The sequence below is a fragment of the Ochotona princeps genome, chromosome 24 (genome assembly GCF_030435755.1).
Source record: "Ochotona princeps isolate mOchPri1 chromosome 24, mOchPri1.hap1, whole genome shotgun sequence".
Taxonomy (NCBI): Eukaryota; Metazoa; Chordata; class Mammalia; order Lagomorpha; family Ochotonidae; genus Ochotona; species Ochotona princeps.
This window is the reverse complement of record NC_080855.1, coordinates 7935783-7961132: the sequence shown is the minus strand read 5'-3', so window position 1 is coordinate 7961132 and position 25350 is coordinate 7935783. Positions and strand designations below refer to the sequence as shown.

General features: G+C 57.6%; 2 protein-coding genes across 3 annotated transcripts in view; one reads left to right on the top strand and one right to left on the bottom strand.

The window, feature by feature from the left end:
• The window catches only part of AXIN1 (axin 1), a 33321-nt gene extending 10915 nt beyond the window's left edge, over positions 1-22406 (top strand). Inside the window, exons 3-11 of one of the 2 annotated variants that reach the window (XM_058680399.1) lie at positions 8165-8305; positions 11211-11307; positions 13093-13230; positions 17235-17752; positions 18091-18261; positions 19751-19996; positions 20812-20919; positions 21666-21833; positions 21927-22406. In XM_058680399.1, the coding sequence (XP_058536382.1) occupies positions 8165-8305; positions 11211-11307; positions 13093-13230; positions 17235-17752; positions 18091-18261; positions 19751-19996; positions 20812-20919; positions 21666-21833; positions 21927-22053 (1714 nt within the window). In that variant the 3' untranslated portion in view covers positions 22054-22406. The remainder of the gene's footprint in view (positions 1-8164; positions 8306-11210; positions 11308-13092; positions 13231-17234; positions 17753-18090; positions 18262-19750; positions 19997-20811; positions 20920-21665; positions 21834-21926) is intronic. The other variant, XM_058680400.1, reaches the window with a different exon arrangement.
• A 116-nt stretch (positions 22407-22522) lies between these two features.
• Positions 22523-25314, bottom strand: PDIA2 (protein disulfide isomerase family A member 2). The gene is made up of 11 exons (XM_004596588.2): positions 25100-25314; positions 24460-24666; positions 24252-24385; positions 24040-24177; positions 23785-23901; positions 23573-23698; positions 23304-23501; positions 23107-23227; positions 22851-23032; positions 22662-22760; positions 22523-22578 (listed from the first exon to the last, which is right to left on the bottom strand). Exons 1-11 carry the CDS (start codon positions 25305-25307, stop codon positions 22534-22536), a joined length of 1575 nt encoding a protein of 524 aa, XP_004596645.2. The 5' UTR covers positions 25308-25314; the 3' UTR covers positions 22523-22533.
• Between the last annotated feature and the right edge of the window lie 36 nt (positions 25315-25350).

Here is a 25350-nt window from a genome sequence, read left to right as displayed (position 1 = left end):
GCAAGCTGCAATCCAAAGTTACAGGAGAGCTTGGGGGTGATCGGCAGGCATGAGTCTGCCCAGGTCTGGCTCAGCCATCGCTGCTGTTGGCAGGACGAGTGGGCCGGCTGCACTTGGTTTCTGCTAGCTGTGAACAGGTACGCATGGCCATACCATCCACACTGCAGAGCAGCATGCCCGGGGAAGGCACAGTGTCCACACTGCAGGACAGCACGCCTAGGGGAAGACACAGTGTCCACACCACAGGACAGCACACCCAGGGGTGGACACAGTGTCCACACCACAGGACAGCATGCCCAGGGGAAGGAGTACAGTGTCTACACCACAGAGCAGAGAAATTTCAACTGGGTCTCCCATGTGGGTTCATGGTCCCAAGACTTTGGGCCGTCCTCCGCTGCTGTCCCAGGCCACAAGAAGGGAGCTGGATGGGAAGTGGAGCATCTGGTCATGAGCTGTATCCATACGGGATGTAGGTATACCATAACACTGGTCCCTTAGCAGTTGACTGCCATTTTTCATCTACTAACTCTGTAGTACATGATGGCTGTGGGCTTGGTCATTGCGTCCATAATAGAACCCAGGCTCCGTGCAGTGTGGTGTGACCCCAGGCAGGCAGTGCACTCAGCATTCCTTCTGGGGCCATGTGGTCTTGGGAGCAGGTGCAGACTTGCAGTCTGCCGGGAGGTTGTTGTTGGTGGGCACACACAGGGACCATTGCTCGCCCTGACCTCTCTGCATGGTCTCTGGTAGACCTTGCTTGAAGGGACAGCCTGTGCCCACCTCCCAGTGCCTGTGGCTTTCCTCGACGGCATCCCTCAGTCCTTTGCATTTTATCTGCTTCATTCTCCAGCTGTGTGCAGAACCACTTGGACTCCTGGTTCCCCCTGTTGGGGATCAGGTACTAGGGTGTGCATTAGCAGGAAGTTGGAACTGGATGGGACATCCCACACGGTGGCGTAGCTTGCTCCAGACCCCTCACTGGATGCTGATGGAATCTGCTGACGAGTCCCTTATCTTGGGTGCTTTCCATCATTGGGTCTTTGATCACCCTGGCCCAGTTCTGTCTCCTGGCTCCCCCGTTCCATATGGTTGATTCTGGGAGTGAGTGGGGAGCTCCCTGTGGGTTTGGCTATTCAGCTTCTTCACTGTGGACTGGGTTCTTGCATTTTCCTTGGTCATTGGAGTAGGTGAGGACTGTGTGAGCACTGCCATGGGGCAGGAGACACATGCCTGAAGCTCAGCCATGTCCTCAGCTTGGCCTTTTGGGACGCCACCTAAGCCCTTTCCTGGGTGCCAAAGCCCCTCCCTTGGAAGTAGGCATGAATTGGAGGTGGGAACATGATTGTGGTTTCCCTCCCACCTGTCGTCAGGTGTGGGTCTAGGCTTGCATAGTGGCCAGGCTGTGGGCTGCTTTGGCTGCCCTAAACCCACCTGCCCTCCTCGTGTGGGGAAGATCATTCTGGCTGTGTGGTTTGAGGGCCGGTGCTTTCCATGACTTTCTGCTCCAGGGACTGCGTCCTGAGTTGGGCCTGGGGGACGGAGCTGGCTGAGACCCACGCAGGTCTGTGCAGGTTTCTGCCCAGTCCTCACATGGTCCAGTTGTATGGGTGAGGACCTGAGGCTCCAGATGCTGTGTGCTGACTCCTGGCTGTTGCCCCGGCCCTGAGCATCTAGGACAGAGGGCCGGAGCTTAGCTTCTGAAGCCCACAAGAGCAGTGGCTGCCGGCACAGCCCCAGCCTGTGGCCTGCTTGTAGGCTGCTCCTGGTGGATGCTACTCTGTGGTCCATAGGCCCCAGCCTCTTGGCTCAGGGGCGGTACTGAATCTTTCACCTTGGACTCTCACTGCCATGAGTTCACTGGGCAGGTGCATCCTGCCCCCGACATGTGTCTCATCTGGGGCCTAGGCCCTACCCTGCTGCACCATGTTGGACTGTAGGCCAAGCACCTTGGTGACTGGTCAGCCATCCGGGCTGAGCAGCATCTGTCCTGTGGAACACTCAGGAGAGACCCCTGTGGCTCTCAGAGTGTGGCTGGACTGCTCTGTCAGCAGGTGCCCATGGCCCCCCACTGCCTGGAGAGCCGTCTCCCTCCTCTGAGCATGAGGCTGAGGGGTGTGGGCAGGTCAGGGTTTGGGGCTGTTTGCTCGTAGTGCTTCCAGTGACCAAATCCCCCTCAGGCCACCCAGCTGGGCAGCTTGCTTCCCATCCAAGGAGACTGCTGCTATCCTTGAATGCCCCTAATTATGCTTTCATCTGGTGTTGCTGAGAAAGGCTTGGAATCTCTTGCCTTTAGCAGTCTGTTAAGGGACGCGGTGGGATAGCTATAGATCCCTAAGGAGTAGTGTTCTCTCATCCTCCAATGTGGAGTCGGTGGCCCTGTGCTGGGCGCTGCTGCTGCCTCCTGCCCTGCAGGAGCTGTCGCTGGGTGTTACTCCCTGATAGTGAGCCGAGGTGGTCAAGCACCCACCTGGGTACAGGCAGTGTCTGAGAAGCTCTAGAGGACGTGCTGCGTGGGCAGGGACAGAGCAGGTGTGGACTGCAGGGAGGCTAAGACAAGCACATGGTGATGAGTCAGCGAGGGACAGGTTGGCCAAAGGTGAACAGACGTGAGTCTCCTGACGTGTTTGCTGGGGACATCCCCTGTGGGTGGAGCAGAATCACCACAGGGCAGGGCGGGGCCACCAGCATGTAGCCAGGGTGTCACACTCTTGAGCTGAAGGCCTCCCTTGGTGAACAGGTAGATTGCAGGGTATTCCATGGCCTGTGGACACTTCTGAGTGAAGACCACGTAGATGGGAGGGCTGACTCTGAAGGTACTGCGAACCCAATGCTCGAACTGTACCTCTTCCTTCTAGTCAGGCGGTGTGGGGCTGGGTGTCTTCACCAGGAGGCCCTTGTCCCCAAGGAGATGTGACTGTCAGAGGGCTCTCCCTGGGTGGAACTCTGGGAGTTTTGCTGTGAGATAGAAACCAAGTTCAGAGGCAAGAGCAGACTGTATGCCGACTGCTGTTGGGCCCCCAGCCCCAGAGCAGGGTGCCTGCCGGCTATTGTGGGGACCCAGCCCCGGAGCAAGGGTGCTGGCTGCTGTCGGGCACTACATGTGGTATTAGACAGTAGGATTGGGACATTGGGGTGTGTCCTGTGGTGGGCATCAGCTGACACTGCCTGGTAGGCCCTCCTGTCACATTTAATAATGACAGGCTGTATTTTTATTTTCAAGACTTATTTTTATTTAAAAGGTAGATTTACAGAGAGGAGATACAGAGAAAAAGATCTGTCTGCTGGTTCCCTCCCCAAGTGGCTGGAACAGCAGGAGCTGAGCTGAGCTGAAGCCAGGAGCCAAGAGCTTCGTTTGGGTTTCTCGTGTGGGTGAAGGGTCCCAAAACTATTGTCCGTGTTCTGCTTTTCCAGGCCAAAGGCAGGGAAGTGAAGCAGCTGACACGAACTGGTGCTCATATGGGATCCCAGCACATGCAGTGCGAGGAGTTAACCACTGGGTCATCATGCCAGGCCTGGCAGGCTGTGTTTTGTTTTTGTTTTTTTTTTTTAAGATTTATTTATTTATTTTTTATCACAAAGTCAGATATACAGAGAGGAGGAGAGACAGAGAGGAAGATCTTCCGTCCAATGATTTACTCCCCAAGTGACTGCAACGGTCAGTGCTGCACCGAACCAAAGCCAGAAACCAGGAACCTCTTCCAGGTCTCCCATATGGGTGCAGGGTCCCAAGGCTTTGGGCCGTCCTCAACTGCTTTCCCAGGCCATAAGCAGGGAGCTGGATGGGAAGTGGAGCTGCCAGGATTAGAACCAGCGCCCATATGGGATCCCGGCACGTTCAAGATGAGGACTTTAGCTGCTAGGTCACGGCACCGAGCTCTGGCAGGCTGTGTTTTTAAGGTGCTGTTTTTTGGTCCTGCATGGCTGCCTTTTTGTGTAGAGCCTCCTGCCACTAGCGTTCATGTCCATCCGGCCAGTCCATTGGCACCTCCTGAGGAAGCAGGGTCCTGCACCGCCTTGCTGCTCTCCTGTGCTAACCCCCGCTCAGCTGGCCATTTGGGGCATTTTGCCTTAGAGCTGGTTTCCTAGTGACTATTTATGCAGAGTGCCTCTGTTGGCAGTAGCAGATGGGAATGGCTCAGTGGGACATGATGGCACGCCAAAGCATTACCATCCCAGCTGCTCATGCTCATGAGTTCCCGAAGTGGGGCCTGAGCAGATCTGCCCACCTGTTGGGACATCCAACCTGAAGCCAGCCAGCTGCCCTGCAAAACTTCTTAGTTGAGCCAAGCTCTGGCTGCCACTGGCTTCCAAGACCCATTTGCACAATGGGGCTCTGAGGCTGGGAGTGGATGGTGCTGGTGTGTGGGGTTTGTGGTGTGACCCTGGGGGAGAGGAGGTCTGGGAGCTGCCTTGCACTCAGGGGTGTGGCCCTCTGCTGGTGGCTCTGGTGAATTGCATGCCTGGAAATGGCGGGCTCCCAGCAACCCAGTGGCTTTGTTGGAGGAAAGCTATCCTCACTTGTATCTGCATTCCAGGCAAGCCAGCCTGTCTGTTCGCGCAGTCGAAGCTGCTGGCAGCCTGAACTTCACAATCAACCCTACCTGTGGGCAGCTGTGGGATCTAATGAGGGCCGAGATGTCTGTGCCCCCAGCAGAGCCCCTCAAGTTTACTGAACTGGCTCCTTCTCTCAGCTGCTTGTGCCGTGTGGACCCTACAAGGAGCAGTTCTTGCCGCCACGTATGAGGTCGGAGTTCGCAACTCCCATCTGGGGCCTGATCCAGGTCCAGTCACTGGGCACCCCCTTGAGCCATATGAATTCCAGCAGGAGAGTTCTAGGATGGTATTTCAGTGACTCATCCTAGGAGCACGATCCTGAGGCTTCTGCAGGATGTTGCACATGACTGCAGGATTCCTTCTGGGAATGTCAGAGGAGCATGTGGCCATGGACATGCTGTGGTCTGTCCCCCCCATCACCTGTGCTGGACGTGCTGTGCTCTGTCCCCCCGTCACCTGTGGAAGCATGTGATGGTTTTACAGATGAAGTTACTGTCAGATTTGATTGGTTGTTAATTTTATTTGAAAGTTAGAGAAGCACATATATTCAAAGAGAGCACCCGTCCTCTGGCTTCTCCCCCAGGTACCATAGGGCCAGGGCTAGGCACCACTGAGCTGGGGCCCTAGAACTCGGTCAGGTCTCCAACAAGGGTACTGGGGATTCTCCCGGAGGGGAAGTGGAGCCAGGACCGGAACCAGGAAGATGTGAAAGACTTGCCCCTTGTGTGTGTGTGTTGTGTGAACTCATGCTTTGCTCTTTCCGGGATTCGTGTTGCAGAATGTTAGCTAGGCTGAGATAGCAGCTGCCTGTGTTTTTTTTTTTTTTTTTTAATACACAAACTCTTCTAGAGTGGTTTTCACATTGTATATCCCATTGATCGTGGCAGGAGTGAGCCAGTTTTCCCACATTCTGCCGGCACTTTGTGGTTTTCTTTTTCACTTTGGACTTGGCCAGCTCTGTAGTTGTGCACTAGTGGGTCAATGACTCATCGTACTGCAGATGGTTTTGTGTGCCTATTGCCATTTGAGAAAGTGGAAGCAGTAGGTGACACATGTAGACTCCCCTTGAGCATGTCTCTGTGATGTATGCCCCACTAGAATCTGGAATCTTCAATTAAATGCTCAGTTTTACTCATTTTTTAATTTATTTGAAAAAAAGGTGGAGACAGAGAGAGATAACCCATTATTAATTCATTCACTCCCCAAAAGCCCACAGTAGCTAAGGCTGGGCCAGCCTGACACTGGGAGCCAGGAGCTCCACCAGCATCTCCCAGGCGGGCAGGAGCCAGTGTTCGCTGCCTTCCAGGTACATTAGCAGGGAGCTGGAGTTTCAAACCAGCGTCAGGGTCCCGCTGCCCCACTTCTAATCAGCCCCCTGCTTGTTGCCTGGGAAAGCAGTAGAGGAGGGTAGCCCAACACCTTGGAACCCTGCCGCGGCATGGGAGACCAGAAAGAATCTCCTGACTTCGGGTTGTCTTAGCTCTGTCCATTGCAGTCGCCTGGGGAGTGAACCAGTGGGCGATGGTTCCTCTCTCTCTCTCTTTTCCTCCCCCGCCTTCACTCTGTGTAATACTGCCTTTTACATAAGAGTAAGTCTTTGAAGAAAAAATAAGAGTGTCTTTGGAAAATAATGTTCTGTGATACATAAAGAATGTAAAGTTGCAGGGTAATAGCCATTTCCCTGCTGGGGAGGAGATGTAGACTATGCACAGGATCTGGTGGATAGATGGCTTCTCAGGGCGACTGCCTGGCCCTTGGAGGGGTTGCTGGCTGGGTGGTGTGGTGGTGACAGCCTTTGGATGTCGCGGAGTGTGTTTTCCCTTGTGAGAGACCCTTTCCATCCTATGAGCAGGGTCTTGGTCCCACACTGCAGCCTCTGGGCATTCTTCTATGGTATTCCCAAACCCTAGCACCAGATCTGTTCTTATGAAAGACCCCACTTCTGTGTAGAGCAGCCACACGCTTCCAAGGACCAAGGCCAGGAGTCACCCTGCAAGGGCTTGGGCACCCATGGGGAGATGGCCCTGCCTGCCAGCACACAGAACAGGCTGCCCACGTATCCTCCAGGGGGAGGCCTGACATTTCTGCATGCCCATTCCATCTAGTAAAAGGATTTGTTCTTGCGTGAAAGGAATCAAGGCATTCTAGAAGGTTCTCTTCCGCAGGATGTATCTGTAAGAGGCCCTGGTGGGCAGGCCAGGTGTAGGTGCTGCCTGGGAGTCAGTCATCCCACCTGTTGTGCCTGGCTTCACTCTAGCACCTTGTCGCGTGCTAGTGGGCAGCCCGAGATGGCCCTCAGACCATATCCCTGGACAGAGCACCTGACCATCGAAGGCATTTGAGAAGTGAGCCAATGTGTGGAAGATATTCTCTGTCTCTCTCTTCTTCTCCTTCTCATCACTCAAATAAAAATGAGTAAATAAACATTTTTTAAAGATTTATTTATTTTTATTGGAAAGGCGGATATACAGAGAGGAAGATCTTCTGTCCGATGGTTCACTCCCCAAGTGGCCGCAATGGCCGGTGCTGCGCCAATCTGAAGCCAGGAGCCAGGAACTTCCTCCAGGTCTCCCATGTTGGTGCAGGGTCCCAAGGCTTTGGGCCGTCCTAGACTGCCCTCCCAGGCCACAAACAGGGATCTGGATGAGAAGTGGAACTGCCGGGATTAGAACCGGCGCCCATATGGAATCCTGGCGAGGACCTCAGCCACTAGGTGACCGTGCTGCAGGACATTTTATGTAATTAAGAGTGAGGAAGAAAAAGGCCTGCTTGTGTGAGATACACACACACTCACACACACAAATGTAATGAAGAGGAAAGATTGAGAAATCTGACAAAACTATCATGCAGCTGAAATCACCATCAACAAAAAGTTTAGGGAAGATGCTTGTGATGTACACGACTAGTGACTAATAGCAGGAATGTTTAAGGACTGAGTCACTGAGATCTGGGCCTGCCCAGTGTGGCAGTGATGGTTCAGTGGCTCCGTCGCGCCCTGGGGGACAGCAGTGGTGAGAGGAGTGATGGGTTCTCACCACCCATTTGGATCATATTCTGGGCTGCTGGCCTGGACCTGGCCCAGCCCAGGCTGTTTGCAGGCATGCGGGGGTGAGCCCCTGGTGCGGGGGCATGCGGGGGTGAGCCCCTGGCACGGGGCATGTGGGGGTGAGCCCCTGGCGTGGTTGCTGTCTCCAGTAGACAAATACAGGCAAGTGGTGTGAATGGAGGAGATGTGACTGACAAGTCCTGATACTGTCCCCCAGCTAGTCAGGGAGAGGGCCCCAAGTGGGCTGGGATCTCTATGGGCAGTGTGAAGGCTAGGAGCCGCTCCCTCTTGTGCCAGATGCCAGGCGAAAGGGGCCTAGAAACCGGAGGCAAGCTGGCGTCTGCTGTGGCGCTCACTTGGACCCTGTGTTTGCTGTCACAAAGTCTGGTTCCACGTCACAGCCAGTAGTAGGTGATGGGTGGACATGTTTCTCCTCCTCCTGGCTCAGATCTGAAAGTTGGTGGGGCAAGGTGCTGACGGTGGCTTCCTAACACTCCAGTGTGTAGATTCTGAAACTGGCATGGCCTGAGGAGCCTGGGTACTCACATGTCCTTCTGTTTGTAGATATGGTTCCTGGCGGGAGCCTGTCAATCCCTACTACGTCAACTCCGGCTATGCCGTGGCCCCTGTTACCAGCGCCAATGACAGCGAGCAGCAGAGCCTGTCCAGCGATGCCGACACTCTGTCCCTCACAGACAGCAGCGTGTAAGTCCCGCCCCTGCTGGGGACAGTCTCCCGGGTCACCTGGAAAGGCTCCCTGTCCTGCTGGGACACAGTGCCGGAGAGGCAGCCTCCCCTCGCAGCCCTATGTCCGGGCACCCTGTTCTGTGCTTGCTGCTGGTCACGGGCTGGAGCCACCACGTCAGGCAGTGTGGGGACTAGGCGGAGGAGGCCCTGACAGCTGTGCTGTGCTGAGCCCTGTCCAGGGCCTGCTGCTTCGGGGAGCCCTGCCTGCCACTGAAGCAGTGGTGATCTTTCTCCCCCTCTTCCTCCTCCAGCTCCAGGGAAGCCCTTCATAGCATGTGCTATGCTGGCCTTACAGACTGGTTGTGTGAACTCTAGCTACAGGGACAGTTGACTATGTGGCCTCCTGGGGTCATGTTTTCCCTGTAACCTACTTAGCCTCTGCCAGAGCTGGGAGCTAAATCCAGGGCCCCCGGATTTCCCCTGCAGTGTCAGAAGAAGCCCTGGACACCCCCATGGTTCTTGTCCCTGGGACTCCTGCCCTGCCTGCTGGTCTCTTATGTTTGTGGCTGGAGGGTTGGACAGGCTTCAGTAAGAAGGAAAGGGCCATGTATCCTGTAGGAGGATCCCACTCATCATTTTGTGAATTTTTATTTATTTGCAAGACACAGAGAGAGCTCTGACAGACTGGCTCAGTCTCCCTAGAGACCCACAGTGACCAAGGCCAAAGCTAGGGATGCGGTTCCTGGACTGTCCCTGTTGCCCCATGCTGGCCCAAGGAGGGCCATACGGGAGCAGAGCATCCTGTGCTTGTGCAGAGCCGCCCTTCCTGCTGGCCTGTCCTGAATATTGTCCCAGGCCCAGGTCTGCATGAGCAGGGCAGTTGCTGGGGGCGCAGTGCTGCTTGTCTGAACCTTCAGCCTAGCTCTGTGTGTGATGTTCTGTCCATGTGGCGCTTCCGGCTCTAGTGCTGCTCTGTATGTGGTGGGCATCAGGCTTTCTGAGGTGCCTGTGCTGAGTCAGGTGTGACGCAAGCAGCGCTGCAGGCTGACCGCTCCCCAGCGTCTGCCCTCCTCTCCTGCTCTGGGAGGAGGTGTCTGCCCACAGCTCTCGCGAGAAGGGGCTGCTGATGCTCCTGATGTGCTGCAGGGGCCAGAGTGTGAGTGTTGAGGGTAGGGGGAGGTTCTGTTGGAGTGTGTGCTGTGGCAGCTGCGTGCTTAAGGCCTTGGTGACTGGGAGGAGGGCAGGCATGCCTGTGCTGAGGACCATCTGGGACTCACCTGCTCCTCTCTCCCCTTCCTGTTCCCTACATGGGTCCTGTTGCTGTCCTGGAGACAGCTCAGAGCTCTCACAGCCTTGCAGGGAGCTCCAGGGCATGTGACTTGAAACAAAACAAAGATGTTTTTATTTATTGGAAAGAGAGAGAAGGAGGGAGAGAAAGAAGGGATGACCAGAGAGAGATCTTCATTCGCTGGGTCAGAACCTCTTCTAGATCTCCTCCGCGGGCACAGGGTCCCCCACTGCCTCCCCAGAGGCATCAACAGGGAGCTAGCTCGGAAGTGGAGCCGCAGCTCCTATAGGATGCTGTCATTGCACACAGTGGTAACCTGTGCCACAGCACTGGCCCCAAGGTGTGTGATTTTTTTTTAATATTTATTATTTATTTTTATTGGATAGTCAGATATAAAGAGAGGAGGAGACACAGAGGAAGATCTTCCATCTGCTGGTTCACTCCCGAAGTGGCCACAGCGGTTGGAGCTGAGCACCTCTGAAGCCAAGAGCTAGGAACTTCCTCTGGGTCTCCCACGCGGGTGCAGGGTCCCAAGGCTTTGGGCTGTCCTCCAATGCTTTCCCAGGCCACAAGCAGGACGGGAAGCGGGGCTGCTAGGATACGAATTGGCACCCATATGGGATGCCTGCGCTTGCCAAGTGAGGACTTTAGCCACTAGGCTACTGTGTCAGACCTTGTGTGTGATTCTTTTAAAAGTGATTAGTGCCTTAGCCTTGCCAGCTGGAAGCTACTCTCCTAGGCCCAGGCGCATGAGAGTGATGAGGGCTGGGTGACGCCTCTGGGTGTTCCTGGATCTAAGCAGCTTGCTGGTGTGTGCCCAGGGCGGAGGTGGACACTCACTGCCCAGCAGCCATGTGGTGGGGAGGACTGGCCCTGGGATAGGCACATCACCTGTTGGTAAACCCCTAGCGTATCCAGGTCCAAGACCCGGCTTTGGCCACAGTTTTTGTAGTGTTTGCGGAGAAAACCTGTAGGTAGCAGGTATCTTTCTCTGTCTCTCACATAACTATGGAAAATATGAAGAGAAAGAAACAGCCCATGTCCTGTCACTGTTGGTGTCGCATGCAGCCTGGACAGCCCGAGCCAGGCCCTCACCCATGGCTCTGGCCCTGCTGGCTCCTGGAGCTATTGTCTCCCCAGAGTGGCTTTTGCCTGCATCTGTGAGGAGTTGGGTGAATGTGGCATCTGTCCTCAGGCCCAGTACACTGTCACTCATGTTGCTCATGCCCTTCCTTCCTCTTTGTGCTTGTTTCCATTTGACTTGAAAGGGAGGGAGACACAGGTCTCTGTTTCCCGTGCTGTCTGCTAGGGGCCTGCCCTCAGAGAACTCTTCCTCTGTCAGAGGCGTCTCCAGTTAGCTGTAGCACACCACTTGTGGCTCGTGTGAGACCGTGCTTAGCTGTGTGACCTGCAGAAGCAGGCCTTGTGCTGCCACTTGCTGAGCTCTTTGGTGTGCAGGCTAGCAGCGCTCAGCGTGGTCATGGGGGCCACAAGTACATACGTGGGTTCCCTGGGCTTTGCCATCCAGTGATTGTGGGCACATGTGTATTGTCACCTGCCAGCTGACAGTCAGGCCTGGGAGCCTGTGGAACCTTATTTCGACTGAGTTCATGGCTGCCTCTTTGTCCCATATAGGGATGGAATCCCGCCTTACAGGATGCGCAAGCAACACCGCCGAGAGGTGCAGGAGAATGTCCAGGTCAACGGGCGGGTGCCCCTACCTCACATCCCTGTGAGTACAGCCCCCAGCCCACAGCTCAGCCTCCAGCCTCTAAGCCTGAGCCCACAGCACTCCCCAGCTCCGAGCCCACAGCACGGTCCCCAGCTCCCCAGGCCTGAGCCCACAGCACCCCCTAGGCCTGAGTCCAAAGCACGGCCCCCAGCCTCCCAGACCTGAGCCCACAGCACGGCCCCCAGCCCCCCAGACCTGAGCCCACAGCACGGCCCCTAGTCCCCAGACCTGAGCCCACAGCATGGCCCCCAGTCCCCAGGCCTGAGCCCAAAGCACGGCCCCCAGCCCCCAGGCCTGAGCCCACAGCACGGCTCCCAGCCCCCCAGACCTGAGCCCATAGCACCCCCCAGACCTGAGCCCACAGCACGGCTCCCAGCCCCCCAGACCTGAGCCCACAGCACGGCTCCCAGCCCCCCAGGCCTGAACCCACCTCCCAGCCCCAGCAGGACAGCCCCTTCCTTCTCACACACAGGGCGTGGGCAGTGAGGAAGATACTTTCCTGGCTTTCTGGGAGCATGGCTCCTTGAGGTGTTGGAATGTGACCCAGGTGACACCTGTACTGCAGGCCCCAGTTTGGGCCAGCAGGACAGCCCAGGTGACAGAGCACCCTCTGCAGGGTCGTGGGAGGTGTCCTGGGGCCCTGCTCCACTGTGGCTTCTTCCTGACTAAAGCCATGTACTTCTCGGAGGAGAACTGCTCCAAGCATCCGTCACACTTGGCATCCAGGTCCTGTGCAGGTGCTTGCCCCTCGCTTACCACTGTTGTGCTGCTCTGGTCAAGGCAAGGTTGGAGGTTGTGGCTGAGCTGTGGGAGTCAGCACATGACCTCCTAAAAAAAATTTACTTATTTGGAAGCCAGAGAGTGGGCCTAGCATGGTAGCCTAGTGGCTCAGGTCCTTGCCTTGCAAGTGCTGGGATCCCATATGGCACCAGTTTGTGTCCCGGCAGCCCCGTTTCCCATCCAGCTCCCTGCTTGTGGCTTGGGAAAGCAGTGCACACCAGCCCAAAGCCTTGGGACCCTGCACTCACGTGGGAGGAGGCTCTTGGCTCTTGGCTTTGGATTGGCGTAGCTCTGGCCATTGTGGCCGCTTGGAGAATGAATCATCGGCAGAAGATCTTCCTCTCTGTCTCTGCTCCTCTCTGTATATCTGACTTTGTAATAAAATAAATAAATAAATTTAAAAAAAATCTCCATCCATATGTTGCTGCTCAAATCCCTGCAGTGACTGGGCTGGGCATGACCAGCGCTCAGAGCCCCGGGTGCAGGGATACAAGGAGCTTGAGCATTAGCAGAGAGCTGGATCAGACGTGGAGCAGTTGGGACTTGAACTGACAGAGCCCATGTGGGATGCTGATGCTGCAGGCCATGGCTTAACCCACTGCGCTACCACGTCACCCCAAATAGATCTTAGAAACAAAGTGTTGTGGCATGGTGGGGTTAAGCCATGGCTTGCACCACTGGCATTCTGTAGGAGTACTGGTTTGAGTTCTGTCTGCTGCACTTGTGTCCAGCTGCCTGCTGCAGGGTCTGGGTAAGCGTCAGATGGTGCGCACGTGGGCCTGCTGCCACCTGCAAGAGCCACAGGGACCTGTGGGCGGCTCGTTAGCATCGGTCAGCCCTAGTGTAGGCATTGGGGAAGTGACCCAGCACATGGAAAGTCTTTCTGCCCTTTTGTCTCGGTGACTTTGATTTTCAAATAGATAAATCAATCTTTTTTAGAAAATGAAACGTAGGTTTTGTGTGCGAGGGCGGAAGCAGTCCCGTCTGATGGTTGTGTTCCTCCAGCGCACCTACCGCATGCCAAAGGAGATCCGTGTGGAGCCGCACAAGTTTGCTGAGGAGCTCATTCACCGCCTGGAGGCCGTGCAGCGCACGCGGGAGGCTGAGGAGAAGCTGGAGGAGCGACTGAAGCGCGTCCGCATGGTGAGTGGCCCGCCTCTCGGCTCTGTCTGTCCCTGAGCTGGGACCCTGGACCCTGGGTCAGTGGCTGTGCCAGGGAGGAGATCCAGGGCTGAGGAGTGCAGCTCCCTGTGTTCCCCCTGCCCTTGTGAGTGTCGCCAGGGACTCAGGAGCTGTCAGCTGGCTGTGCTCTGCGTGGGAAAGCTGCTTCCCTCTGTGCCCACTGGTTTACATGGACTGCAGTGGGCAGGCACAGGGATTCCTGTCATTGCAGAGCCCTCCATCCTCTCCACAGTGTGACGTGAACACGTGCGTGCCAACTTAGGAAGCCCAAGATGTGTGTCTCTCCCCGGACTGCCTTGCCACTTGAGGCCCTGGAGACCCTTAGGTGGCTGCTGCCGTTCTCCTTTTGTCTGTTCCTGGGTCCCGGGGCCTTCCACTAAGGGAGCAGCCAGATGGGGAAGCTGTCCAGGAGCTGTCTAGGGAGGAGTCTGCCTTCTCCATCCTCACTGGGGAATCAGGCAGTGTGCCCATACCTCAGGCCCAGCAGCTGAGACATACTGGGTACAGGGTGGCCCTCACGTGGGCACTAGGCTCCACCTGGGCTCCCAGGGATTCCTCCTCCCACAGTTCTTGCCCACAGGCACCTGTGAGCCACCATTTGGCAGTTCTCCTGGGCAGGAGTACGGCTTCCACCCTGTCAGGGGCCCTTGGTGGCCCCGGGTGCTGTGTACTGGCTGAGCCAGGCAGGCTGCAGGAGTGAAGGACTTGGTAAGTGCCTGCTGAGGCCAGCCTGGCAGGACCTGTGGGTGTGGAAAGGGAGAGCCGTGGTATGAGCGTCCCCACTGATGTGTCCAGGCACAGGGTGGCCATGTACCAGGAGGTGTTCAACTCTGTGTCCTGGTTCACGTGTGGTGGCAGGGCCTTGCAGGGTCTTGCTTTCCTGCGGGGCCAATGGCTGCACATGCAGGGAGTCAGGCAGGAGTCAACGCCTTGCTGTAGGGCCCTGTGCCATGAGGGCTGTGCTGGCAGGAGTGCCTCCCCCTCCCCCTGGGAGTGCTGTGTTCCAGGCTCAGTAGCTGCTTCTTGTTGGTAAAATCAGTTACAAAAAAAGGAAGAGAGGGAGGCAGATCTTCCATCTACTGGTTTCATCCCCACATGGCTACACAGGAGTCAGGAGTTTCTCCCTGGTCTCCCACGTGGGTGCAGGGGCCCACACACTTGAGTCATGTTCTGCCGCCTTCCCAGACACTTTAGCAGGGAGCTGTTCAAAAGTGGAGCAGCAGGGACTCAAGCCAGCACCCGTGTGGGATAGCAGGCAGTAGCCTTGCTTGCCATGCCACCACTCAGGCCCAAGTGTATACGTTTTTCTTTTTCTTTCTTTTTTTTTTTTTTAAGATTTATTTATTGGGCCCGGCGTGATGTCCTCACAGCTAAAGTCCTCGCCTTGAACGCGCCGGGATCCCATATGGGTGCCGGTTCTAATCACAGCAGCTCCACTTCCCATCCAGCTCCCTGCTTGTGGCCTGGGAAAGCAGCTGAGGATGACCCAAAGCTTTGGAACTCTGCACCAACGTGGGAGACCTGGACTTTGAATTGGCACAGCCCCAGCTGTTGAGACTGCTTGGGGAGTGAATCATCAGACGGAAGATCTTCCTTTCTAATATCTGCCTTTCCGAGAAAAATAAAATAAATCTTAAAAAGATTTATCTAACTTTCCATTAAAAATAAATAAATCTTTTTTTAAATAAATAAATCTTTTTATTTTTCTCGGAAAGGCAGATATTAGAAAGGAAGATCTTCCGTCTGATGATTCACTCCCCAAACAACTGCAGTGGCCAGAGCTACGCCAATCCAAAGCCAAGAGCCAAGAGCCTCTTTTGGGTCTCCCACATGAGTGCAGGGTCCCAAGGATTTGGGCTGGTGTGCACTGCTTTCTCAAGCCACAAGCAGGGAGCTGGATGGGAAATGGGGCTGCCAGGACACGAACCGTTGCCCATGTGGAATCCTGGCACTTGCAAAGCGTGGATTTTGGCCACTAGGCTACCATGCTAGGCCCAGTGTATGTACTTTCATAAGCATTATAGCAGTGAGCTCTTAATGTCTGCTGGTTCACTCCAAGAGCCAGGCCATGCTAAAGCCGGTTTGCCAGAAGCACAGCTCTTCCACCTGGCAGGGACCAGGTGCTGGGCCACAGTCCCAGGCTGTGCTTGCCCTGGAAGCCAGAACTCGAGCTGGAATCCTGGCATAGGTGCTGGCGACCCAGGAGAGACAGGTAGGGCCGGTAGATTTTATCTTGGTTGGAAATTTTATTCTTTTTGATTAAAGGCAGAGTGACAGGAAAGAGGATGAGACAGAGTGAGTGAACAGGAATGCAAGCTTCCGTCTGTTGATTCTGTTCAGGTTCCCGCAGCCCAAAGGCAGGCCTGGGCGCAGCCACAAGCCAGGAAGTCAGGGTGAGAACTGTTGTGTAGCATCTCATGGCTGCTGGTTCAAGGTTCAGCTGCTCTGCTCCCATCGAGCTTCCTGCTGTTGCTCTGGGGAAAGCAGCAGAGGCCGGCTTGTATTCCTGCACTCACGTGAGGGACCTGGAGGAGGCTGCTGGCTCCTGATTTCAGATCTGCTCAGCCATGGAGGGAGTGCTCTCTTCTCTCTTCCTCTCTGTGTAGCACTGCCTTTGAAATAAACATAAAAGAGTGCTGAGGACTCTCCTTCCATCCCAGGCACTTTGGGAGGCTGGGTTCCCCGGGGTGTTCTGCATCCATCTGCCCTGCGGAACGGTCCTTTTCCACCTTGCTGTCTTGTCCTAGTTGCATTTGTGAGGAGCTCGAGATTTCAGAGGCTTGTTTATGTTAGAATCCAAGGTACAGGGCTCGGCAGCGTGGCCTAGTGGCTAAGGTCCTCGCCTTGATCCCATATGGCCGCTGGTTCTAATCTCGGCAGCTCCACTTCCTCTCTGTCTCTCCTCCTCTCAGTATATCTGACTTTGTAATAAAAATAAAATAAATCTTTAAAAAAAAAAAAAAAAGAATCCAAGGTGCAGTGGGTGTCTCACCTGAGCAGGCAGGACAGTTGATCCTCGTGCTGTTGTGCAGTGTTAAGTTCTTAAGATGCCACCATCCGGGATAGGCCTGCTGGCACTGTGGCTTAGGCTACAGCACATGACCCCTGTGCGGTGTGGGGAGCCTGCTGAAGCTGCCGGTGGCTGACTGTGGGAGGCATCTGCGAGTGAACCAGCACATGGAAGAGTGTGTGTCGCTGTGTGTGTGCGTGCACTTTGCTGTCTTCTGTGACTCTGCCTTGAGAACAAGAAGGCAGAGACACCTGGACTCGAGTCACAGCTCTGCTCAGGAGCACCAGGGGATGCAGCCACCGATGGCTGCAGTGGTTCCTGCCACCTTACGGGGCACCTGGGGCATAAACCAACAGGTGGGAGAACCCTCGTCTCTCTCCACTGCTTCTCTGTTGCTCTCCTTTCAAAAAAAGCAAGTAAGTAAGAACTTACCAATGATAAGTAAAATTCAAGTGTAGCCTAGGTTCCACCTTCTCTTTGATTAATACCAAATTCATTCAACATTTAAAGATTTCTTTAATTTGAAAGGCAGAGTCGGAGAGAGAATGCATATGATCTTCATGTGTTGGCTCATCTCTAGATGTCTGTACTGGGGCAGGTGCAGTGTAAGCTGGAACTCCAGCTGGCACACAGGTGCAGGTGCAGGCACCTCGGAAAGCATTTGAACCTTTTGTGTCACAGGGCCCATCCTGAAATGTGACTCTAGGTTTCTGTGCTGAGATGGTGGCTGGCATACATGGGGTATATACCACGAACTGGTGAGCTGGTGGGTCGGAGCTCTCAGGTTCAAGGGTGCTTCTCTAAGAGCCAGTGTTGACCATGGAGAGGACTGACGGCTGGGAGGAGCAGAACTCAGGCGGCAGCCGCTGAGCAGGGGCACCTGGGCAGAGCCAACAGTGCTGCTCCATCCCGTGTCCCTTGCTGAGGGCTTCCTGCTATTGCCTGTCCCATCCAGGAAGAGGAAGGAGACGATGGCGACCTGCCCCCCGGGGGGAGTCACAAGCTGCCTCCTGGCTCTGCCTGGCACCACTTCCCGGCCCGCTGTGTGGACCTGGGTTGCACCGGGCTGCGAGACGCCCACGAGGAGAACCCTGAGAGCATCCTGGACGAGCACGTTCAGCGAGTCATGCGGACGCCCGGCTGCCAGTCCCCAGGGCCCGGCCACCGCTCCCCTGACAGCGGGCATGTGGCCAAGGTATCGGCTGTGCTGGGCGCCATCTCGGGGCATGGGAAGCACGTGCCCAAGTCAGCTGCAAAGCTGGACGTGGCCGGCATGCATCACCACAGACATGGCCACCACCACGGCCACCACAGCACAGCCAGGCCTAAGGAGCAGGTGGAAGCCGAGGCTGCCCGCAGGGGCCAGGGCGGCTTCGCGTGGGGCCCAGAACCACACAACCACACAGCCAAGCCCCGCAGCCACTTGGAGAGCATGGGTCCTATCCCCAATGCCAGCGACGGCCTGGCCTACAGGTGAGCTGAACACCACGCTGCTGGGGGTCAAGGTGTGAGGCCGTGTCCCTGTGGACTCACAGGACACCCACAGTTGCCACCACTGGGGCCCAGGGCAGAGGGAGCCGGGCCCTGAGCTGCGGTGAAACTCAAGGGATGCCTCTCGGTGTCAGCTCTGCCCATGGTGCCTTCGGTGAAGGGAGCCGGGCCCTGCCTATGGTCAGAGCTGAAGCCGAGGTTTCCTGTAACCTGTGTAGAGAGCACAGAGTATTCCCCATTCTGCCCTCCCTGGGACCCGCCCTCTGCCACAGGCAGAGCTGTGGCTGGCCAGAACCTAACTCTCAGCCCTGTTTTTGCAGTGGTAAAGCTGCTGTGCCCTCAAGAAGAAGTGCCAAAAAGGTAGAGTCCAACAAGGGTGCCAACGCTGAGGTGCCAGGCACCTCAGAGGACACAGAGAGGAACCAGAAGATCATGCAGTGGCTCATTGAGGGGGAGAAGGAGATCAGCAGGCATCGGAAAGCCAGCCACGGGTAAGGTGCTGCGCCCTGCGGGGCCCTGGCCCTGGCTGCTGCACCTGCACAGAGAGGGTCCCAGGGCTGCCAGGGCAGTTGGTACGTTGTGGGCCAGTGTTGGGCAGGCAAGGGATACTCTCCTCAGCTTCCCCAGTGGGGTGGGGGGACAATAATAGCTGCTTCCAGGAGGTTATTTCTGGGTTTCTGGTTGGCGATTCCCCACATCCCAGCCCCCCCAGATTCCTGCTCAAAGTGTGAGAGGTGCCAGCCGTACCCTCTCTCCGTACAGTGTGTAGCAGAAATCTCTGGGCTTCATGAGACCCAGACCCACTGAGCTGCTGGGGGGGGCAGCATGGAGGAGCCTCCCAGCCCCATCTGCACAACTTCCTGTGAAGTTGTCTCAGGCTGTCATGCCCCTCCTGGCTCCCCTTCCTGTGCCCTGGATGATGAGCTGCCTCGAGGTGCTAGGGCAGGCTCTTCTGTGGGTATTCAGGACCCCTGCCCAACCTGGTTACCCCAGAAATAGCAGGCTTCTGTGGTTGACAGACAAGAGCACGTGCAGCACGACCCGGGCTGAGACTGGGGGCTCTGTGTCCCATCTTTGGGGGCTCTGACTAGGACAGGAGCGCCACATTCTGCATTTCCGGAGCCAAACCTGTCTTCAGGGTGCAGAGCCCTCTGTGGGAGCCACTGTCCTGACTGAAGGGCCAGTGGCTGGCGCAGGAGAGCAGCACCAAATATTTATTTTTCTTGGAAAGTTGGATTGGCAGAAGGTGACAGAGAGAAAGGTCCTCAATCCACTGGTTCACTTCCCAAGTGACCGCAAAGGCCTGAGCTGAGCTGATCTGAAGCCAGGAGCTTCTTCCAAGCCTCCCACATGCGTGCAGGATCCCAAGGCTTTGGGCCGTCCTCAGCTGCCTTCCCAGGCCACGGGCAGGGGGAGCTGAATGGGAAGTGAAGCAACTGGGATACAAACTGGAACCCATATTGGATGCCAGCGTGTGCAAGGCGAGAATTTAACCACTAGGCTGCCACGCTGGGCCCCACAGTATTTTTGTTAAGAATTATTTATTTGTGCAGATTTTACAGGGAGAAGGGGAAATAGACAAAAAGATCTTCCATCCACTGGTTCACTCCCCCAAATGGCGGCCACGGCCATTCTGAAGCCAGGATCCATCAGGTCTCCCAAGCGGGTGCAGAGTGCCAAGGCTTTCCCAGGCCACAAGCAGGGAGCTGGATGGGAAGTAGAACAGCCGGGACACGGACCGAATCATCATGTCAGACCCCATTGCCCTGTGGTTGCCCTTGCCACTCGTATGGGACACCTGAAGCTGTTCCTGGGTGTGGGCTTTGAGCATGGACCTGTGCAGGGAATGTCTCCCTCATTTCCGTGGTTCTGCTCCCAAGTATGATTCTACCGTGTGATCTGTGGGGGCACTGAGCACCCTGCCTCAGCCTGCCCATGTGCCCAGCACTGCCCTCTGCCATGTTTTCTTTTTCTCCCAAGGTCCTCTGGGGTGCGGAAGCAGCAGGCTCATGAGAGCTCCAGGCCCTTGTCCATTGAGCGCCCAGGGGCTGTGCACCCCTGGGTCAGTGCTCAGCTTCGGAACTCCGTCCAGCCCTCTCACCTCTTTGTCCAAGACCCCACTATGCCACCCAACCCGGCCCCCAACCCCTTGACGCAGCTGGAGGAGGCCCGCAGGCGCCTGGAGGAGGAAGAGAAGAGAGCCAGCAAGCTGCCCTCCAAGCAGAGGTACACACCCTGCCCCAGTGGGCTGGGCTTCTGGTAGAGCTGGATGTGGGAGTGCCCGGTGGCAGGCAGCTCTGTGGCATTGTGGCATGTCCTGGTCCGTCTCTCGGGAACCCAGAGGCCTTCCTGACGGGTCAGTCATGTCCTGCGACTGTCCCTGTGTGCACGGGGTCAGTGTCTGGAGCCCAGGTCCTAGTGCTGTCCCACAACTACTGGTTTCCTCAGGAGCAAACACCTGGGTTCTGGGCTTTGCTCTGGCCCTGGTGCCAGCTTGGAGGTCAGAGTGGTTATGGCTACCTCTCGACTTGTGCGGCCTGGGCTTAGGCAGGGATACCACATGGGTCTGCCTGGAGCTTGGGACCAAGTGGGATACCTGGATTGGTGGGCCAGGCACTGTGTGGCAGGAGCTAGGGACCATGTGGGGTGATAGGCTGGACACCATGTGGCAGAGTGACTCCACCATCCCCCATGGACAACCTTGAATGGCAGTGTTCACATATACTCTATTCAGCCGGGTGTGTGGCACCGTGAGGCAGGCATGGGTCTGCATTGGCAGGTCTGCCGTGAGCCACTGCAGGGCTGCTACATTCAGAACCAAGTCCCACGGAGCCAGGCAGGGGTGTGTGTACATGGGAGGGGCTGCACAGAGGAGACCACACAAGCAGACAGGCGTCCCAGGGTCCAGTCTGCGCCACAGGATCACCTGGCCACACCACAGGCTGAAGCAGTAGATGACCAGTAGCCACCTCACAGCAGGGAGCCCACACTGGGTGGGCTCCGCAGCCGAAGTGCCCCCCGTGACACGGGTTGTTCCCTAGGTATGTGCAGGAGGTTATGCGGCGCGGACGCACCTGTGTCAGGCCAGCGTGCACGCCCGTGCTGAGCGTGGTGCCAGCCGTGTCGGACCTGGAGCTCTCCGAGACCGAGTATGTGCCCCAGGGTTCTCCCGCCTCTGTCCAGTCAGGCCTCCGCCTGGCTGCATGGACACAGGCTGCAGCCCTCAGGGACGATCTCCCACACGGCCTTCCCTTTGTCTACAGCCGTAGAGGTGCTGACTACACAGGGCGACAGGCGGTCTAAGCATGCTGGCTTGTGAGCAGTGTGTGTGTGTCACAGCCATGCCCAGTGGCCTCTGCCCTCCTGGGCTTCCCAGTCAGGCCTGGAGACTGTGGCCACGGTGGACATGCGAGGTGTGCCCTTCTCAGGGTAGCAGGAGAAGGGTTCTCCCCAAACAGGGCTCTGGGCCAGGGGCGTCTCTGTGCATGCCGGGCCTGTGTTCCCTGGACACTGAGCTGCTCCTGGGCTGTGGTCCCGAGAAGAAAGACCATGAGTGGATTTGCACAGTGGACAGTCATGGGGAGCAGGGTGGGCACATGACCGTCCTGCTGTGACTCAGGCAGTAGAAGTTTGTGGGTACACCCACTGCTGGAGGGGGCCCAGGGGCTACAGGCAGCAGAATGTGCTGCGGTCAACTCACTGCCTCTCGCCAGCCAGCCGTCTGCTGCAGTGCCAGGCTTATCTGTGTTCTTGCTGGGAGCTTAGGGATGGGCAGGCGTGAGGGTTCCGTGCGCTCTCCCTGCAGCCTGCACCTTGGTTCCTGGGCTACTGGGGTAAGGTGGAGTGTCGCTGAGTCCTCATGGCCAGCCCCAGATCACCTTGTCTCTGGCTACAGGACGAAGTCCCAGAGGAGGGGGGCCAGCGGGAGCAGCCAGCCGTGCGACAGCATTGTTGTGGCCTACTACTTCTGCGGTGAGCCCATCCCGTACCGCACGCTGGTGCGCGGCCGCGCCGTCACCCTGGGCCAGTTCAAGGAGCTGCTGACCAAGAAAGGCAGCTACAGGTGAGCTGGACCCTCCCAGGATGGGGAGCCCGGAACCTAGCAGCGTTTGGGTGGTGGGCAGCCCCTCACAGCCCACTGCCCACTGCTCCGCAGATACTACTTCAAGAAGGTGAGTGACGAGTTTGACTGTGGCGTGGTGTTTGAGGAGGTACGGGAGGATGAGGCCGTGCTGCCCGTGTACGAGGAGAAGATCATCGGCAAGGTGGAGAAGGTGGACTGACCGGCGGGCCCGGTGCCTCCGCCACCCACCACTGCCCATAGTAATCCTTGGAGAATGGCCCAGCAGGGCAGCTGCTGGTGGTGGGATTGGCCCACCCTCTCCTGGCTGGGCCCGTGGGGTGTCCTGTGCCCCTCTGGATTGTATGTCACGAGTGCCTTCTCAGCGTCCTGCCTGCCCGTGGGGCGTGACGCCGTCCCTGCCTGTCCCAGCCGGCGGCTCCACGGGCGCAGGACCCCTGGGACACCTGTAAATATGTACATTTCTGAGTAGGGCCCTTTTTCACACCATGACTTGTACAATTTGTCTTTTCAAAGGTACTTGGATAAAAATGAAATAAACATTTTTGAACCTGCCCTTGCCATTGGGGTGCCCCTGCTTGGTGAGGGGGGCACCCTGGAGGGCACTGGCCCTGCCTCCCCCAGGAACCAGGCTGGGTCCAGGAGTCATGTCTTTATTCACACTGAGCCGTGCAGGGCCCGCCTACAGCTCTTCCTTGGGCTCCACCGTGGCATTGGCTGGCGGCTCCTGCAAAGGGCCACAAAAGTCAGCTCAGCGCAGTGTCCGAGCAGCCAGGTCCAGCAGGGCGGGCCCAGGGCAAGGACACTCACTGGTGAGGGGGCCGCGGGCTCCTCTGGAGGCAGCTCGCCCCCGTTGTCTAGAAACTTGGAGAAGGTCTCCACGTCGCGGTTGCTCTTGTATTCGATCATCTGAGGAGGAGGAGGGGAGGCAGGGCTTCAGGGAGTGCCCAGCCCGCCCCACCCCGTGCCCACTCCCGTGGCCAGCCCAGTCCACCTTACCTTGCGACCCGGCCCTGCAGGGAAGTACATGAGGGTCGGGAAGCCGTGCACGGTGAGGCCCTCCAGCTCATTGGATGTGGCGTCCAGCTCGGCAATGACAATGTCCTCACGGTCCCTGTACTTCTCAGCCAGCGCCTCCCAGGCCGGGGCCATCTCCTTGCAGTGGCTGCACCAGGGGGCATCTGGAACAGGGCCTTGGGCTCCACCTGCTGCCCCTGCCCCTGCCCGCCTGCCGCCCACCACCCCAAACACTCACAGAACTTGACAAACACGCTCTTGGCTTCATCGTACACCACCTGCTCAAAGTTCTTGCCCACAAGGGTCTTCACTGGCCGCTGGTCCCAGTCAAGGGGGACCTCCTGGCTCAGGAGGTAGGGCTGGGGAGCCAGGCCAGCTCTTACTGAGGGTCCTGAGAGCCCCCAGCCCCTGCCGCTGGGCAGTACCTTGGGATACCTGGACTTGGCCGTGGAGGACAGCCTCGCAGAAGGCAGTGACTGAGGCTGCAGTGATGGGCTCCCCGGCTGCGGGGGCGTGCTTCTTGTTGGTCTCCATGTTGATGAGACGCAGGGTGGGGGCCTCGTCTGCCTTGAGGCCAAAGTACTGCAGCACGTGGCCATTGTCTGCGGCCACGTCCACCACCACGAACAGCACCTGGCAGCAGAGAGTCCACGCCAGCCCCCTCCATGCCTGGCCTCCCCCTCCTCCCAGCACCCTCCCAGTACCTTTCCCCGGAATGGGGGCGCAGCTTCCGCAAAGCCGGCCCGGAGTTCCCTGTGGGCGGCCAGCGTCTCATTGACAAACAGCAGCAGGTGGTTGAGGATCTTGGCGGCAAAGATCTTGGGGGACGTCTGGGGGCAGAGGAGCAGTGGTGACCTGTGACTCCCGCGCTCCCCACACCAGGGATCCCTCCCAGGCACACCTGCTGCCGATGTACCTGGCTGTTGAAGTCTGTGACGAGATGCATGCTGTGGGTGACCAGGAAGCGTGACAGGTCCCCCAGGTCCAGGCCTAGCTGCATGTCCACCGGGAAGTCAGCTCGCCCCTCGTCAAACTGGACACCAGGTAGGCAGGTCAGTGAGGTGCAGGCTGGCCCCCAGCCCAGCCCAGCCTGGCCCCCCACCCAGCCTGACCCCCACCACTACCTAACCCAGCCTGGCCCCAGGTGTTGACCCCACCCAGCCTGACTCACCTTCTTGAAAAGGACCACAGTGTCCTCCGTGAGGCCAAACTTTTCAAAGAGCTGCGGGCTGTCTGTAAGGCCGAAGGTCAGGTCCAGGGCGTCCCGGGCCAGGTCCAGGAAGGTGGCTACGTCTTCGTCCTGCAGGTCCTAAGGGGCTGACCCTGTGAGGCAGGCAGCACTAGGGACACTGCTCCTAGTGCTGCGCCCCCGTCCTCACCTACCTGGAAGAACCCGATGACCACCACATCCTGGGCGTCTATCAGTGCCCGGGCGCTCTCCTCATCCTCCAGCCTCCTGGCGCTGGCCCCCACCCGCCGCCTCAGCCACTCGGCGATGCCCTCGGCCTCCCGGGGGCCTGCAAGATTCAGTCCCTCTGAGCCCAGGCCCAGTCCCAGGCCCAGCCCCCTCCCTTCCTGGGCCCACCCATACCCGTGTACTCCTCTGGGTGGGTGCGGTTCCCATCACGGAAAAACTTGAGTGTGGGGTACTCGGTCACCCCAAACTCCTCAGTCAGCTCTGGTTCTGCAGATGCATCCACCTTGGCCAGCGTGACTGCTGCTGACTCAGCTGCCAGCAGGGCAGCTGCCTTACTGTACTCTGGGGCCAGCGCCTGGCAGTGGCTGCACCACGGAGCATCTAGGGGACAGGGCCGTGAGTCCCCCTGGTGCCCAGCCCCGCCCTGTGTCTGGCGCGGAGCAGGCACCAGGCAAGCAAGTATGTTCTGTGTACATCTTCCTCTTCCAGGGTCCCCCACCCCCAAACTGAGTGCCCTCAACATGGGACTTGGGGTACGGGGACCAGTGAGGTTTGGGGGGCTGGAAAGCATGTCCAGACTGTGTGGGGCTGTTGGTGGAAGCCTTGGGCTGAGTGGCTTCCATGTGGGTCAAGGTTTGGGCAAGACCCCCAGCTGTGTGCAGGCCTGAGGCCACCTGACCAGCAGGAGTGACAGCAGCAGTGCTGCTCCCCCCACAGGGTCCTACGCTTCCACCGCCTCCTCCAGCCTCCTGACCAGGGAGCCCCACCTGTCCCTGTGGGTGACCCTGCCGCCCCACTGGGCCCATGCACTCACAGAACTCCACCAGCAGGGCCCGGTGTTCCTGTAGGGCCCTGCCCAAGTTGTGCTGGCTCAACACCAGGACCCCGTCCTCCTCCGAGGGGGACTCTGCCTCGGGGGGCTCCTCCACAGGCTCCTGACCCTGACCTTGGAGCCCTGGGGTCCCCAGGAGCAGCAGCAGGAGGAGCAGCGGCGGCAGCATGGGCAGGAGCTGGCACCCCATGGCAGTGGCAGGCCTCAGGGCCACGGGGCAGATAAGGGACCAA

Bases quoted from the DNA above. Each gene is read 5' to 3' on its own strand.
- PDIA2 (XM_004596588.2), bottom strand. From the start codon at position 25,307: ATGGGGTGCCAGCTCCTGCCCATGCTGCCGCCGCTGCTCCTCCTGCTG. The intron at 24,386-24,459 runs GTATGGGTGGGC...TGAATCTTGCAG, and splicing joins CCACCCAGAGGAGTACACGG to GCCCCCGGGAGGCCGAGGGC. The intron at 23,228-23,303 runs GTATCCCAAGGT...CTGGCTCCCCAG, and splicing joins TCCTCCACGGCCAAGTCCAG to CCCTACCTCCTGAGCCAGGA.